At 43.4% G+C, this 15,155-nt stretch overlaps 1 protein-coding gene across 1 annotated transcript in view; it reads left to right on the top strand.

Moving 5' to 3' along the window:
* Window positions 1-15,155, top strand: part of COL6A1 (collagen type VI alpha 1 chain) — a 78,315-nt gene that overhangs the window by 18,136 nt on the left and 45,024 nt on the right. The window contains exons 5-14 of the mRNA XM_063116063.1: window positions 1,044-1,163; window positions 1,275-1,295; window positions 3,288-3,308; window positions 3,400-3,444; window positions 3,952-4,005; window positions 6,111-6,155; window positions 6,671-6,697; window positions 9,891-9,917; window positions 10,017-10,061; window positions 13,294-13,347. Coding sequence (XP_062972133.1) covers window positions 1,044-1,163; window positions 1,275-1,295; window positions 3,288-3,308; window positions 3,400-3,444; window positions 3,952-4,005; window positions 6,111-6,155; window positions 6,671-6,697; window positions 9,891-9,917; window positions 10,017-10,061; window positions 13,294-13,347 — 459 coding nt within the window. The remainder of the gene's footprint in view (window positions 1-1,043; window positions 1,164-1,274; window positions 1,296-3,287; window positions 3,309-3,399; window positions 3,445-3,951; window positions 4,006-6,110; window positions 6,156-6,670; window positions 6,698-9,890; window positions 9,918-10,016; window positions 10,062-13,293; window positions 13,348-15,155) is intronic.

Below are 15,155 nucleotides of genomic sequence, written 5' to 3' on the forward strand. Positions count from 1 at the left end.
GCTCTCCTTAATATCTATTACTGTGCCCATTTTGATGTCTTCTTTAAAGCGTACGCAGATGTAAGCATTTGTTTAATTTCTCCTCAAATCCTGCCCCTGCGCCCCAGTGGCCGCTCGGAAAACAACAAATGATACGCTCGAAAACTAGTAGCAAAATATTGCACTTCTTTTGGTTCAGAAGCGCAATTAAAGCGGGATGCCTGGGAGTACTTCGCAATAAAAGCAGATTCTAAGCCAGAAAACTTTGGAGTCCTTTGCACGCAATTCGCAGTGATTGAACAGTATAACGCTGGTGTGATAAAGCTCTAATGTATGGCACATTACAGCCATCTAGTCTTGGGATGTGAAATTCACGAGAAGAATGTGTTAAAGCTTCCTTGCTAGATCAGAGGTGGGCATATATCAGGATCTAGTTCCTTTCTTGTGAGACGAGGGTTCCACCAACCACAGACTAATGCAAGATTTATTTATTATTTATATTATTTAAAACATTTCTTATCCGCCTTTCAGGGCAGAAGCCCTCCAAAGTGGCCTACAGCAAAAGAGAGACACTAAATGAAATAATTAATTTTTAGTACACTAAGAATTAATGTCATAATAAATTTGTTCGTCTTTATACTGTCAGAAGGCTCTGTTGTTTTTACTAAGAATTAAAGAATTCTGAGCATAGTAATATGTTTTGAGTGGCAGAATTGAATGGAAGTCACTGCACTCCCTCACCAATATCCACTCCTGGCTACCCCAAGCTGTCTTAATTTTAGCTTTATCATTTGGGGACGGGGGGAGGATAATTGCTGCTATTGTAGCACATTTGGGAATCTGAAAACCTTTGCTGATCTACTGCAAATCTTAGAAATTGATTTTGATCTTCATGTGTACACTGTAGTTATTTCCTTGCTCTCTTTGGACAGCTTATTATTGCAGTACCAAAAGCCAGTGTAGGAATTACATCAGTTCCACAGCTGAATTCACAAGAAACCAGGCTTAGAGAAAGAAAGCATTTTGGTTTCTGATTTTGTGGCCATGTGGTCATTTTGTCCTAGGAATCCAGGCTAAGTGTGATTGCCACAGACCACACGTATCGTCGCAATTTCACAGCAACCGGACTTTCTTCATCGCCACGTGATATCGACAATACAATTGACACCATCATTGATATGATTGTGAGTCTCGGTCTTATCTCTCTTTTTTCATCTGTTGTCTGTCAAATACATTTCATAGGCTTCCCTGATTTCTTCTCTCTCATACAATTTCTTTGTTATTATTTCTTTCAGAAAAAGAATGTGGAGCAAGAGGTAAGTCTTCCTAATGCACTATTTTTCACTGAGGAATAATTTCCAGCTTTGTTAATTTCCTCTAATCTATCGCTATTTCTTCTCCAGTAGAACTTCGGCCCTCAAGCCAAATATAAATCTGAAGGCAGGATTCTCTTTTTTTATTGCCGGTGTGTCAGGAAACAGTAAATTACTTTTCTAAAAGGGAAGTTAGTGGGACAGTCATTACCCTGTGCCCTATTTAGGAGTTTACAGTCTCCTGTCCAGATTACAGAAGAAGATGCAGAGACTCTAGCTGTTTAGCCAGTGACCTGCTCAGAACTCATCCCATAGAAAAATAGTTTTGGTATCCACTGATCAGCAGTGAAGGTGCATTCTAAGTTTGGAAACGCTTGGCTGGAAATTGTGAAATCGCTTATTACATGGCAACTGCAATAACCAGCAGGGACAATAATCTCAGGCCTGCAATGCTGTCTATTTCCCTGAATTTCTGAGCAACTATGGAAAGTTATAACATGGAATTACTCTAAACTGCCCAGAGAGCTTCAGCTGGGGCAGTATATAAATGCAATAAAGAAATAAAATAAAGAAATAGCTGTAAGTTCCCATTCACAGAGAAAACGTGTGTGCGTGCCAGTGCACACACACATAGAGAAGACAACCTTGCACTGGTCCCTCCCCCCCCCCCCCCAGACTTCTCCCAGTGTCTCTTCTTCTCCTTTGTCTGCTACGGTCCCTTCTGCTGCTGCTGCTGTGCTCTGGGCAGACATGGAAAAATGTGTGGTCTGTACAGAGAGGATTTGCCCAGCCCACACCAACAAGCTGATGCTTTTTTTTATTGTCTGCGGACTTCTCAAAGGATGCCATTTCTCAAAGGTGCAAGAGACCCAAACGTGATCCTATATGAGAGGCAGGGAGAGCATGCCCTGCCAACGCCCTGCCTCCTTAGCCCCTTTGCTGACCTTTTAGTGTCTCTGCAGCTGGGGGAATGTTCTGAACATGTGCAGCCATCACACATGCCTAATATTCCTCTCTCCAGCACTGGCATGTAGTCAAGCAATGTCACATTGCTGAGACTTTTAGGGCCTTGCTTGATGATGGGGTAGCCCGGTGCGAGCCCCGGGCCGGCCCCCGTGCACCCAGATGATGCACAGGAGATCCTGGGCCCAGGCAGGGGTAACCCTCTCTTGGCTTGGGATAACCAGCACCGGTTGTGGCCCGGTATTTCCCGCGGTCTCGGGCTGAGCCCAAGACCCCGGGTGTGTAGCCTGTTCCGCCGCTTTTCCTGGCTACCGCATTTACTCGCGAGTAGCTCGGGAAAGCGCTGGACGGCGCGCAGCGCTCCACAGGAGCACTGTGGCCATCAGGGCAGGGTGAGGATATGGGGGGGGGAATGGAGCCAGGGGAGATGGGGGGGGGAAACGGAGCCAGGGGGGATGGGGGTAAATGGAGCCGGGGGGGATGGGGGGATCGTGGGCAGAGGGGGATCAGAGATCGTGGGCGGGGGGATCATGGCCAGGGTGGAGAAATTGGGGGCAGGGGGGAGCGGGGAACCCCCTTTTTTTTTTAAAGCTTACCTTAATCGATGGTGCGCTCCTGCGCACCCGTTAGTTTAAAAATAAAAAATGGCGGACGTGACAGGGCTTTCCTGCAGCCCATTGCGCCTGACGTTTAGACTAGGGCGACAGCCCGCACTACTTTTAGCACGGGCTGGCCCCTCCTCCCAACCGGATTCAAAGGTTGGTCTAGCAAGGCCCCCAGTGTACTACTTCCAATTTATCCATCCCAGTGTTCAAATAAGTTCAGAATCACTAAACTAGTTTGATACCTCTCACATCAAGGCATATGGTACATCTGAAGCAACACTTGGGGAACATGTCAAACTCTAGCTCGCTGCAAAACCATGAATGAATTGTTTTTTACACTAGAATTGTAGCTAAGAGTTCTGCAAAATGTGTTAACTGTGGTGGCTTTCACCTTCTAATTCTATGTTTTCTTTTTGTCTGTTTGCAGTGCTGCTCATATGAATGTCAGGTAAGTAGAAATGAATTGGCTTTCTTAGGAATTAATGTATAATATTATAGTGTTTGCATTTCTAAACACTTTCTGTTTATTGTTGTTTTAGCCTGCTCGAGGCCCCCCGGGACCAGTTGGGGATCCAGGATATGAGGTCTGTATTTTACTCAACTTGCAATTTCTATGAGGCTGAGCTTAGATAAGCCACTAAGCATTTCAGTAGGATTTGAGGAACGCACTGCCACTGTGGGGGGAATGCATGGGGAATGGAGAAATATGGTAATGGGAGGACATGACAGAGTAGTGGGAGAGATATTAGGTGCTTTAAAAAGCCATGCAGCAATACTAGTCATTTACCTAACACTGTACAGCTGAAAGGGAATGGACTGATGAAACTGTGTGTCTCCTTTTGCCATTGCTAAAGGACAGACATTTAAAGTTGCCTCTCGGAAGCAACTCTGATGTGGCAACATTGCACAGCTTTTCAACTCAAAAGGGTTCCTATATTTCAGCTGCCCGCATGAAACTCATGTAGTGGGGATATTGGGCCCTCTTTTCCCTTGTTCCATGTATCTATACAGCAATCAGTTTTCATCGTTGTATTTTATAAAACTAAATGGAAAATGGAAATTGTGTCAAGGCAAATTGTGTTTTGTTCCAGGGAGAAAGAGGGAAACCTGGCCTGCCAGGAGAAAAAGGTGACACTGGAGAGCCCGTAAGTAGCAAAGTGACACATTTGAATTTGGGTGGGAAATATGCAAGTAAAATAAAGTGTGTGTAGGGTGGGGGGAGGTTAGGTACATGTTATTATTGTGAAGTATTCTCTAGATGGTGGAGGGGCAATTCAGGGCTGATTCACTCTTCAGGGCTGATTCATACAGCAAAGCTATTTGTTTCAGTGAACGCCATAAAACATTAAGGGGAAATGTGACATTGCTCCCCCCACTTTCCACCCAAACATACAGACACACCGCTTTCTGTGTTGGGTGGGTAGTGATTGGGCAGCGGGCACCCACAGATGTGGAATGCCTTCCTTAGGGAGACTCACCTGTCTCCAAATCTGATGTAATGGTGGCACGGCAAAGAAGGCTTTTTTATTATTATTATTTGCCCAAGCCTTCTAGCATGTTACTGAAGTTGATTTTAAATGATGGTCTTATTAACTCTACTGGATTTGATTGTGTTGTGGCTTTTTGTTTCTTCTGCTATTCTAATATTTAAACACTGAATTTGGCTGTATTGCATTTCATCATCTTTCATTTCATTAGATTCCCTGGTAGATTTTAACTGGTGGGCAGCATATAAATTCATAAATAAAACATGCAGTGAACACCAGTTGGGAAACAATGGTCAATCCTAGCTTTCTTGTGCATGTCCATTGCATTTTCATCCATGCAATTAGCCTTCATATTTTACAGTGTTTATTGAAGGAGAAATGTATTATAGATGCAACAAACATAAGCTGCAAAAATAAACATAAATAATCTTTCACTCATTCTTGTTCCTGAACAATTTTTTGTGAACTGCCGAGAGAGCTTTTGCTATTGGTCAATATAGAAATGTACTAAAATAAATGAATGAATTCAGATGTTCGAGATTTTCTTGGAACAGCGTTATTTCATGGATCTTGAAAGACTCCACAATTTTCAGTGCAATAATATTGCAATGCCTGGCAGTCTTCTAAAAGTTCGTGGTGAACCTCTGGCCCCTGCACCTAATGCAGGTTGGGAAGCCCCCCAATCTGTCCCTCAGACACTCTCCCAGACAGAGTCCTGTTCTTTATCTCCCATCATGTCATGCTGGGCAACTAAGATGAGGCTGGATGTGTGTGTCTGAATTGTGTGGATGGAGTTTGCATGTGGGTGGGTGGGGTGAGGGTGAGAGAGCAGGATGGCCCCTTCCTACTTTGGGAGTTTTGGCCTTGCCCTTTGCTGCCATGTGTTTCTGGAGAAGTTTAGCTGATGGCAATCCAGCCCCAAAAATGTTCCCTACCCTGGCTTACAAACTTCTTAGAATGAGAACTATCTGTTTTTCTGGTTTTGTGCAAATGTTAATTATAATTTTCACAGATCTATACGCTTTAACAGTGATGACATTTCTTTACCTGTGCAACTACTAAAAGTTTGTTGTTTTCTGTTGGTTTTGGTTCGGGTTTCCACTTCCTAGGCTAAGGGGGATCCATACAAAGAAGCAGATTTTTCATGCGTGCCTCCACCATACGTGTGGATGCAATTCTGATCTTAATTTGGGCCCCATTGAACTAGTTGGATGCATCGTTCACTGTGAACAGAGACGCACGTCTCTATCTAAGGCCAATGGTCGTTATGCTGACTTAACTGAGAATAGCAAGAGTTCAAATAGGGCCCCAAATGCTCTGGCTCTGATGCATGCCCAAGCTACAACAAACCAGTTTGTTGTTCTATTACAGTACTTTCAGTCTTTTTGCTGTTAGTTCAATATTCCCCTAAGTCTCAAAAACAGTACTGGGTAACGGCTAAACAAACTATAGATAATGGCTAACAGATAATGGCTAAACAAACTATATTCATTACCTGAAAGGTAACAATAAACTAAGCTTAACAACAGGCTATGATTGCACTAAGTCTTCCCCACTCCCGCCACCCCACTGCCCTAGTTTCTAGCCACGTGACTTAAGTCTCCCTTTGATAGAGGTCTTCTTGTGGAGCTGACCATATAGCAGCAGTAACTTATGCTCGACTAACTGACCCATATCTGACTACTGAAAATAAATGAAATAAATAGATAAATATGCTTTCTGCAATGCGGTTTGTAACTTGTGGTATTATTGCTTTACCCTAGGGGAAGCAAGGTGACCCCGGACCTGTTGGTTACCAAGGAATGAAGGCATGTATGAATTCTTTTATTGCGTAGCTTGACTTTCCTGAGTTAAATATTATTATTATTATTATTATTATTATTATTATTATTATTAATTTATATAGCACCATCAATGTACATGGTGCTGTACAGCGTAAAACAGTAAATAGCAAGACCCTGCCGCATAGGCTTACATTCTAATAAAGTCATAGTAAAGCAATAAGGAGGGGGAGAGAATGCAAACAGGCACAGGGTAGGGAAAAACTAACAGTCTAAAGTCCGAGTAACATCAAGTTTTAAAAGCTTTAGGGAAAAGAAAAGTTTCTAGCTGAGCTTTAAAAGCTGAGATTGAACTTGTAGATCTCAGATGTTCTGGGAGAGCATTCCAGGCGTAAGGGGCAGCAGAAGAGAATGGACGAAGCCGAGCAAGGGAAGTAGAGACCCATGGGCAGGCGAGAAGCATGGCATCAGAGGAGCGAAGATATTATCTCATACCTTCATTTATAATATATTTTTCATGTTTTTCTTCTTATCTTGTTTAGGGAGAAAAGGGTGGTCGAGGTGACAAGGTGAGTGTGGTACTGATTAACAATGCAGTCTTACAAATCCTAGAAAAAGCAGAGGAGACCATGTTAGTTTACCAAAAAAAAAAAAAAATCCATGGTCCAGGAATGCTTTTGTTAGAGCCAACTAAAATGTCACTTAGAACTTAAATGTAGTGAGCATAATGGAAAAGTAGTAGAGCAGAGAGAACCAGAAGGAAATCATCACCTCTGCATACAAACGCTATAAGAAAGACAGGGAAGGACGTACTGGAGGAAGTGTTGCTTTCTACATCAAAGAGGGCCTAGAGACAAGCAGACTAGAAAACCTAAAAGGAGAAGACAGACGCACCAAAAGTAATTTAGTACTTGCACATGCTATCATCCTGCAGACCAGAACGCACAGGGTGAGATGGAAAATAAAATCAGAGAGGCATTCAAATGACGACATGTTGTAATAATGAGTGACTTCAATTAGAAACAACAATGAGGTTAATTATTATTATTATTATTTATTTATATAGCACCATCAATGTACATGGTGCTGTACAGATAACACAGTAAATAGCATGACCCTGCCGCATAGGCTTACAATCTAATAAGTTGTAGTAAACAATAAAGAGGGAAGGAGAATGCAAACAGGCACAGGGAAGTGTAAATAGGCACCGGGTAGGGTGAAGCTAACAGTATAGAGTCAGAACAAACTCAATATTTGAAGGCTATAGGGAAAAGAAAAGTTTTTAGCTGAGTTTTAAAAGCAGTGATTGAGTTTGTAGTTCTCAGGTGTTCTGGAAGAGCGTTCCAGGCGTAAGGGGCAGCAGAAGAAAAAGGACGGAGCCGAGTAAGGGAAGTGGAGGTCCTTGGGCAGGCGAGAAGCATGGCGTCAGAGGAGCGGAGAGCACGAGCGGGGCGATAGTGTGAGATGAGAGAGGAGAGATAGGCAGGAGCTAGACCGTGAAGAGCTTTGAAGGTCAGCAGGAGAAGTTTATATTGGATTCTGGAGTGAATTGGAAGCCAATGAAGAGATTTCAGAAGTGGAGTGACCTGGTCAGAGCGGCGGGCCAAGAAGATGATCTTAGCGGCAGAGTGGTGGACAGAGACCAGCGGACTGATGTGAGACGAAGGAAGGCCAGAGAGAAGAAGGCCCTAAATAACTGCCCTAGAATAGTTGGTCATGAAACTGACTAGAGTAGAAATGACCCTGGATTTAATCCTAAATGGTGTCACTCAGGACCTAATGTGCAATGTGAGTTTTGCTGAACCAGGTGGAAACAGTGATCACAGTGCTATCAAATTTAATACATATTTAAGTGGAAAATTGCCCAGGAAGTCCAGTGCAGTCACATTTTATTTCAAAAGAGGGAAAGTCTCTAAAATGAGGGAACTCATAAAAAGGAAGTCAAAAGGGGGGAGTCAAAAGGCTTAAATCTCTTCAAATGTTTATTACCCCCATAATAGAAGCTCACCTAGAATGTATACTGCAGGTTAGGAAATGTAGCATCAAGTCCAAGAGGTCATCTGTATGGTTAACGAGTAGTGTCAAATGGACTATTAGAAGAAAGAGGGCTTCCTTCAGAAAATGGAAGTCTTGCCCAAATGAGGAGGATAAAAAGAAACAGCAACTTGAGCAAAGGAAATGCAAACAGATTTTGAGGCGTATATAACTAAAAATATTAATACCACCAATTAAAAATATTTAAATATATCAGAAGTAGGAAACCAGCTAGAGTAGCCGGTGGACCTTTGGATGACAACACAAATTAAAGGAGTTCTAAAGGAAGATACGGAGATTGTGGAGAAGCTGAATTAATTCTTTGTATCTGTTTTCACTGCAGAGGATGTGTAGGACAGCTCCATGTGCCTGAACTGATGTTTTCAGGAAGGGAGTCTGAAGAACTGAGGCAAACTGTGGTGACAAAAGATGACGTTCTCAACCTTATTGTTAAATTGAAAGCTAATGAATCACGAGGCCGAGACAGTATCCATCCTAGAGTTCTTAAAGAACTCGAGTGTGAAATTGCTGGAGTTCTAACAAAATCATATAACATGTGCCTAAGATCAGCCTCTGTAGCAGAGGACTGGAGAATGGACATTACACAAGTTTTAAAAAAGGGATCTGGGAAATTACAGGCCGGTTAGCTTAACATCTGTACTGGGTAAACTGGTTGAAAGCATTATTAAAGATAAAATTGTTAATCATATAGAAGGATGAGCTCTGCTGAAAAAGAATCAGCATGGCTTTCGCAAAGGTATGTTCTGTCTCACTAACCCTTTAAAGTTCTTTAAGAATGACATTAAATATGTAGACAAGGGAGATCTTGTAGACACTGTTTACTTGGACTTCAAAAATACGTTTGATGAAGTCCTTCGCCAAAGACTCTTGATCAAACTTAGCAGTCATGAAATAAAAGGAGATGTCCTCTTATGGATCAGTATCTGGTTAGAGAACAGAGAGCAGATAGTAGAAATAAATGGCAAATTCTGCCAATGAAGGAGAATTCAATGTGAGCAGTTCAATGTAAGCAAGTGTAATGTGATCCATGTTGGGGCAAAAAAATCCCAACTTCACATATACACTGATGGGATATTAGCTGGCTGAACAAGAAAGAGATTTTGGGGTTGTGGTGGACAGCTAGATGAAAATGTCAACCTAGTGTAAAGCTGCTGTGAAAAAGGCAAATTCCATGTTAGGTATAATTAGGAAAAGAAAGACACATGAAATTCTAAGGAACTTGAACCTTGTGGCCAGTATCATGTTCTATGGTTTTTCTGTGTCCCACATTAACACTGCCTACACACAGCCCTGGCAATTAGAATCAAATTATAAGCAGTGAAACTGGAATATAAACGAAGAGTTTCCTTTTTCACTTTGTCAGAGCCAAAGCAAATATGTTATGCTTTTTGTTGGTAGGTGCTGTGGCAATGGCAATGGATAGGAACTGAAATATTTTGCCAGTTTCCATTTACCCCTCCATTTTTTGATGGAAGTTCACAAAGAAATACACCTTGTTCCGAGGGCATGATCTGAGATGTGTGCTAGGATGGGATACTGCCTGGTAACCCATGTATACCACCTTGAATTCCATGATGGGATATATATTAATAATAAAACTAATGAATACCACTTTCCCCCTGTCTGGCTAGGTGGCCTGTGAGGCCTAACTCAACAGTTGATACCACAAATTGTACACAATTCTAAATCCTCTTCTCTCATCTACAGGGCTCAAGAGGTGCAAAAGGTACCAAGGTATGTCTTTCGACTTTCTGTGGGGAATGTTACTTGGAAAGGTTTTGGTGGGAATAATAAAAACCGTTTTATATTTTGTACATTGTTTTCTCCTTTCAGGGGGAGAAGGGCAAGCGCGGCATCGATGGAATTGATGGCAAGAAGGTACGGTTAACATTTGCATGCAAAGTCTCCTATCTATGTTTCTCTTACCGAAGAAATATCTGTAAGCCAGACCAGTTGCATGAAAAATGTGGTTTCAATTGGGCCTGAAGAGGGGTGTCCGTCCGTCCGTCCCCCCGGAAATCCACCGGACAACCCAAGGATATGAACAGGGTCCTTGAAGAGATGAGGACAATTTGTGTGCTGGATCTTTACCCTTCCTGGCTTAGAAAAGTGGCTGAGGAAGGGGGAAGCTGGCTGATTGGGTAAGAGTAGTGGTGAACACCTCTTTATTACAAGGTGTGATTCTGTCTTGCCTAAAAGAGGTGGGTTTTGATGCCTAGAGTATGCAGATGCTACCCAACTCTCTCTCCCTCTTTTCTTTATAAACTCAAGTTTTAAATCAGTGACTGATTTGTTAGCTGATTTGGTAGCTTAATCCAGACAAGACAGAGGTGCTCCTGCTGTGTCAAAATGTAGATCAGGGAATAGAGATTCAAATTGTGCTGGATGGGGTTACACTCCCCATGAAGACTCAGGCTTGCATTTGAGTTCACTCCAGCACCCGGCCCTGAGCTTGGATGCTCACGTTTCAGCAGTGACCAGGACCATGTTTGCACAGCTGAGGCTAATGTGGCAACTGCACCCATTCCTAGAGATGTCTGATCTAGCCATTGTCAGACATGTTTTAGTTGCATCCTGATTGGATTACTGTAACTTGGAGGTGCCTTTGAAAACTATTCATAAACTTCAACCGGTCCAGAATGCTGCTGCCAGACTAGAGATGGGGCAAAAATCCACCTGGGCCTGCAGGAGGGCCGGACACTACTGTGTCCAACCCTGCTGGGCCCCAATGAACACGCCTGGCAGATTTTCACCCTTTACTGACAAAGGGACCGCAGGTCTGGAGTCACTACCACCCTGACCTGCATGCACCCTTTGTCCAGCCACCATTACTGCAGTGGGAGGAAATAGACAATTTCTCTAGCTTTGGAGATATGACATTAGTAGTCCCCCACCACCACCAATGGTGGTCTAAAATGTCCTATTAAAAGGGCCTTTAAGCCCCCTTTTGATTTTGGGGAGAAGGAGAAAGGTTTTTCCCTTCTACTTTAATGGCGGCCTCCATTAGAGTAGAAGGGAAAGAACTTTCTCCTCCTCCTCCCCATCATCATCCCTACCCTCTTTCAGGCCCTGATGGGCACAGAGGGGGCGGGAAAATGCACTTTACAGCCTCTAAAAAGTGCACAATTCTCCCAGCACACTAATGGCATGTGGGGGGAATTGTGCACTTTCCAGAGGCCCTGGATGTGGGTGTCGCCGAGCACTTGGCTGGATCACCAGCTACAGCCTCTCCTGGACAGGGGTAGCTTGCTCAGTGAGCTCACAGGCCCCACGAGTTCTTCTTTCGCTATGCCAGATGGTTACCTGAAGCCTTGTTACAACAGCTCCTCAGTTTTAAGGCAATACTCAAAGCGCTGGCTATGACTTATAAAGCCCTATAGGCCATGTCCTCGGGCCTGGCTGTTTGAAGGGCCACCTTCTCCCATATGAGGCTGCCTAGGTTTTGAGATCTTCTGGGGAGTCTGTCTCTCATTCCCACCAGTGGCACACTTGGTGGGAATATGGGAGGGGGCCTTCTCCGTGGCTGCTCCGAGTCTCAAAAAGTCCCTGCCAAAGAGGCTAGGTTGGCCCCTTCCTTGTTAGACTTTTTATTCAGGCAAGACTTTGGCATATAAGCTGGTCTGTTGCTTCATGGGGTTTTTATTAGGGGTGGGCAAAGTGAGTCTTCTCTGCCTTGAAATTTGATCTGGAGTGCCATAGAGGTGATCCTATGCCTCGATTTCAGAGGGGCTCCCCTCTTTCCACCTCGTCGAATTATCTGTCTGAGAACCATTCAGTATTTGGGTAACCAGTATTAATAGAAATGCTTACAGCTCCCTAATTTTAAAGATAAAGAGGTATAACTAGGCACAGTGATATCTCTTAAGGAGGGCTTTAGCAATGCCAAGTTTGAATCAGATTGGTTCATGCTTTGATTTTTAGGATTTTTTTTAATGGAAATTACAAAAATGCTTACAGCTGTGTAATTTTTATAGATAAAGAGATGAAACTTGGCAAGGTGATAGCTCTAAAGGAGGGCTTTAGCCATGCCAGGTTTGAATCAGATCCATTCATGCCTTGATTTTTTTAGGAATTTGTTTTAAAAAAAACTTCCACTCCAGCCTTCTCCAACCTGATGCCCTCCAGATCTATTGGACAGAGCCCCCAGCCCCAGCACTAGAAGCCCAGCCACTGAAATAAAAAGGCTGCCTGTGCCTGACTCAGGTGTAGAAGCTTTCTCACTCATGATGCCAGCCAGCCCAGCAGCACTTTCACACTGATTGACTTCTATGAGTCCGAGCAGAAATGCACTCTCTCTCTCACCCCCACCCCCGCCACAGCCAGAATCAGCAGCCAGTTAGTGTTTCCCACTCCCCAGAACACAGGAGAAGTCAGGGACAGTGCTGTGGCTATTCCTAATTAGTTAGCTACCCCTCAACCCACTCAGCGTCTTCCAAATATGGGGATATACACACACAGCATTGACACCTGAAAAGCAGTCGGATAATTCCAGAGACTTTAGAAGCACCAATTGGCTGCGTCTCCGCTCTGAGTTTATTCAATGGGTTTGGACGCGGCCAACGGCCGCTCTGGAAGATTGAAGGCTCCGGGGATGTTCACAGTTACCAGATAATTCCGGGGCGGAGTGCACACCCCTAGTTTTTATTGTTTTCGTGCTATTTATTTCTTTTATTGATGTGTTTTAATTGTGTTTTTAATTGATTCTGGGGGTTTCGTAATGTTTTAATTAAGATTTTTTAAACTTTCGATTAGCAGTCTTGAGCTCTATTTTTTGGCAGAAAGTCAGGGTATAAATCAAATACTTAAATACTGACCATAGCAGCTTAGGTCTTTACAGAAGGACCTCAACCCAACCCAGCCCACCTCACACACACATATCAGACAGACTTGGCCATTATGGCAGTTACTGAAAAACTTATTGGGACAATCATTCAGAGCTTCCTCTAATTCATTCAGAGCTTCCTCTAGTTCCTTTTTCTCTAGATGCTGTATTTCCTAGAAGCCCGCTGCCTTCTCATGGCATGGTCATGATTACATAATTACAAACAATGTCATTGGCACTTGGGGTTACAAGGATGGTTAATCTGGACATTTTTTCTTTCCTTTACAGGGTGAACAAGGTTTTCATGGATTACCAGGGTGCAAAGGATCCCCAGGATTTGATGTAAGTAAGCAACCACTCTCAGCTTGCTATGGTAGAAGCAAGTATATAGATACAGATACACACAAAAAAGTAGTATGAGCAACGGAAGTCTGAGGAACTGAGGCAAATAGTGGTGACAAAAGATGAAGTTCTCAGCCTTACACACAAATTGAAAGCAAATCAATCACCAGGCCCAGATAGCATCCATCATAGAGTTCTCAAAGAACTCAAATATGAAATTGCAGACCTGCTAACAAAAATATGCAACATGTCCCTAAGCTCAGCCTCTGTACCGGAGGACTGGAAGATGGCCAATGTAACACCAATTTTCAAAAAGGGATCCAGAAAATTACAGGCCAGGTAGTTTGACATCTGCTCCAGGTAAATTGGTTGAAAGCATTACTAAAGACAAAATTAGTAAGCATATAGAAGGGCAGGTCCTACTGAAGAAGAATCAACATGACTTCTGCAAAGATCCTAGCCCTCCTCTGTGTGACAACCTTTCAAGTATTTGAAGAGTGCTATCATGTCTCCCCTCAATCTTCTCTTCTCCAGGCTAAACATGCCCAGCCTCTTTCAGCCTCCCTTCATAGGGCTTTCTTTCCAGACCCCTGATCATCCTGGTTGCCCTCCTCTGAACACGCTCCAGCTTGTCTGCGTCCTTCTTGAATTGTGGAGCCCAGAACTGGATGCAATACTCTAGATGAGGCCTAACCAGGGCCAAATAGAAAGGAACCAGTACCTCACACGATTTGGAAGCTATACCTCTATTAATGCAGCCCAAAATAGCATTTGCCTTTCTTGCATCCATATCACACTGTTAGCTCATATTCAGCTTGTGATCTACAACAATTCCAAGATCCTTTTCGTTTGTAGTATTCCTGAGCCAAGTACCCCCATCTTGTAACTGTGTATTTGGTTTCCTTTTCCTAGGTGAAGAACTTGGCATTTATCCCTATTAAATTTCATTCTGTTGTTTTCAGCCCAGCACTCCAGCCTATCAACATCACTTTGAAGTTTGTTTCTGTCTTCCCGGGTGTTAGCTATCCCACCCAATTTTGTGTCATCTGCAAATTTGATAAGCATTCCTTGCACCTCCTCGTCCAAATCATTAATAAAGATGTTGAAGAGCGCTGGGCCCAGGACTGAGCCCTGCGGTACCCTGCTTGTTAGCTCCCCAGTTTGAGAAGGTTCCATTGATAAGTACTCTTTGAGTCCGATTCTGTAGCCAACTGTGAATCCACCTAATAGTTCTTCCATCTAGCCCACTTTTAGCTAGTTTGTTAATCAGAATATCATGGGGCACTTTGTCAAAAGCTTTGCTGAAATCAAGATATATGACGTCCACAGCATTCCCACGGTCCACAAGGGAGGTTACCCGATCAAAAAATGAGATCAAATTAGTCTGACAGGATTTGTTCCTGACAAATCCATGCTGGCTTCTAGTAATCACTGCATGGATTTCAAGGAGTTTACAGATTGACTTCTTTATAATCTGCTCCAGAATTTTCCCAGGGATGGATGTCAGACTGACTGGTCTGTAGTTCCCAGGTTCCTCCTTTTTGCCCTTTTTGAAGATAGGGACAACGTTAGCCCTGCTCCAGTCATCCAGCACCTCACCCATCTTCCATGATATCCCAAAGATAATCGACAGCAGTTCTGAGAGTTAGAACTTAGTGTCTGTACTCAGCTAGACCTAAGGTTTATCCTGGGATCATCCAGGGTTCGCCCCTGCCTGAGCACTGGATCCCCTGTGTGTCACCTAGATGAACAGGTTTGACCCCTGGACGATCCAGGGATAAACCTTAAGTCTAGCTATGGACTAGGTC

The sequence above is a fragment of the Elgaria multicarinata genome, chromosome 2, assembly GCF_023053635.1.
Source record: "Elgaria multicarinata webbii isolate HBS135686 ecotype San Diego chromosome 2, rElgMul1.1.pri, whole genome shotgun sequence".
Taxonomy (NCBI): Eukaryota; Metazoa; Chordata; class Lepidosauria; order Squamata; family Anguidae; genus Elgaria; species Elgaria multicarinata.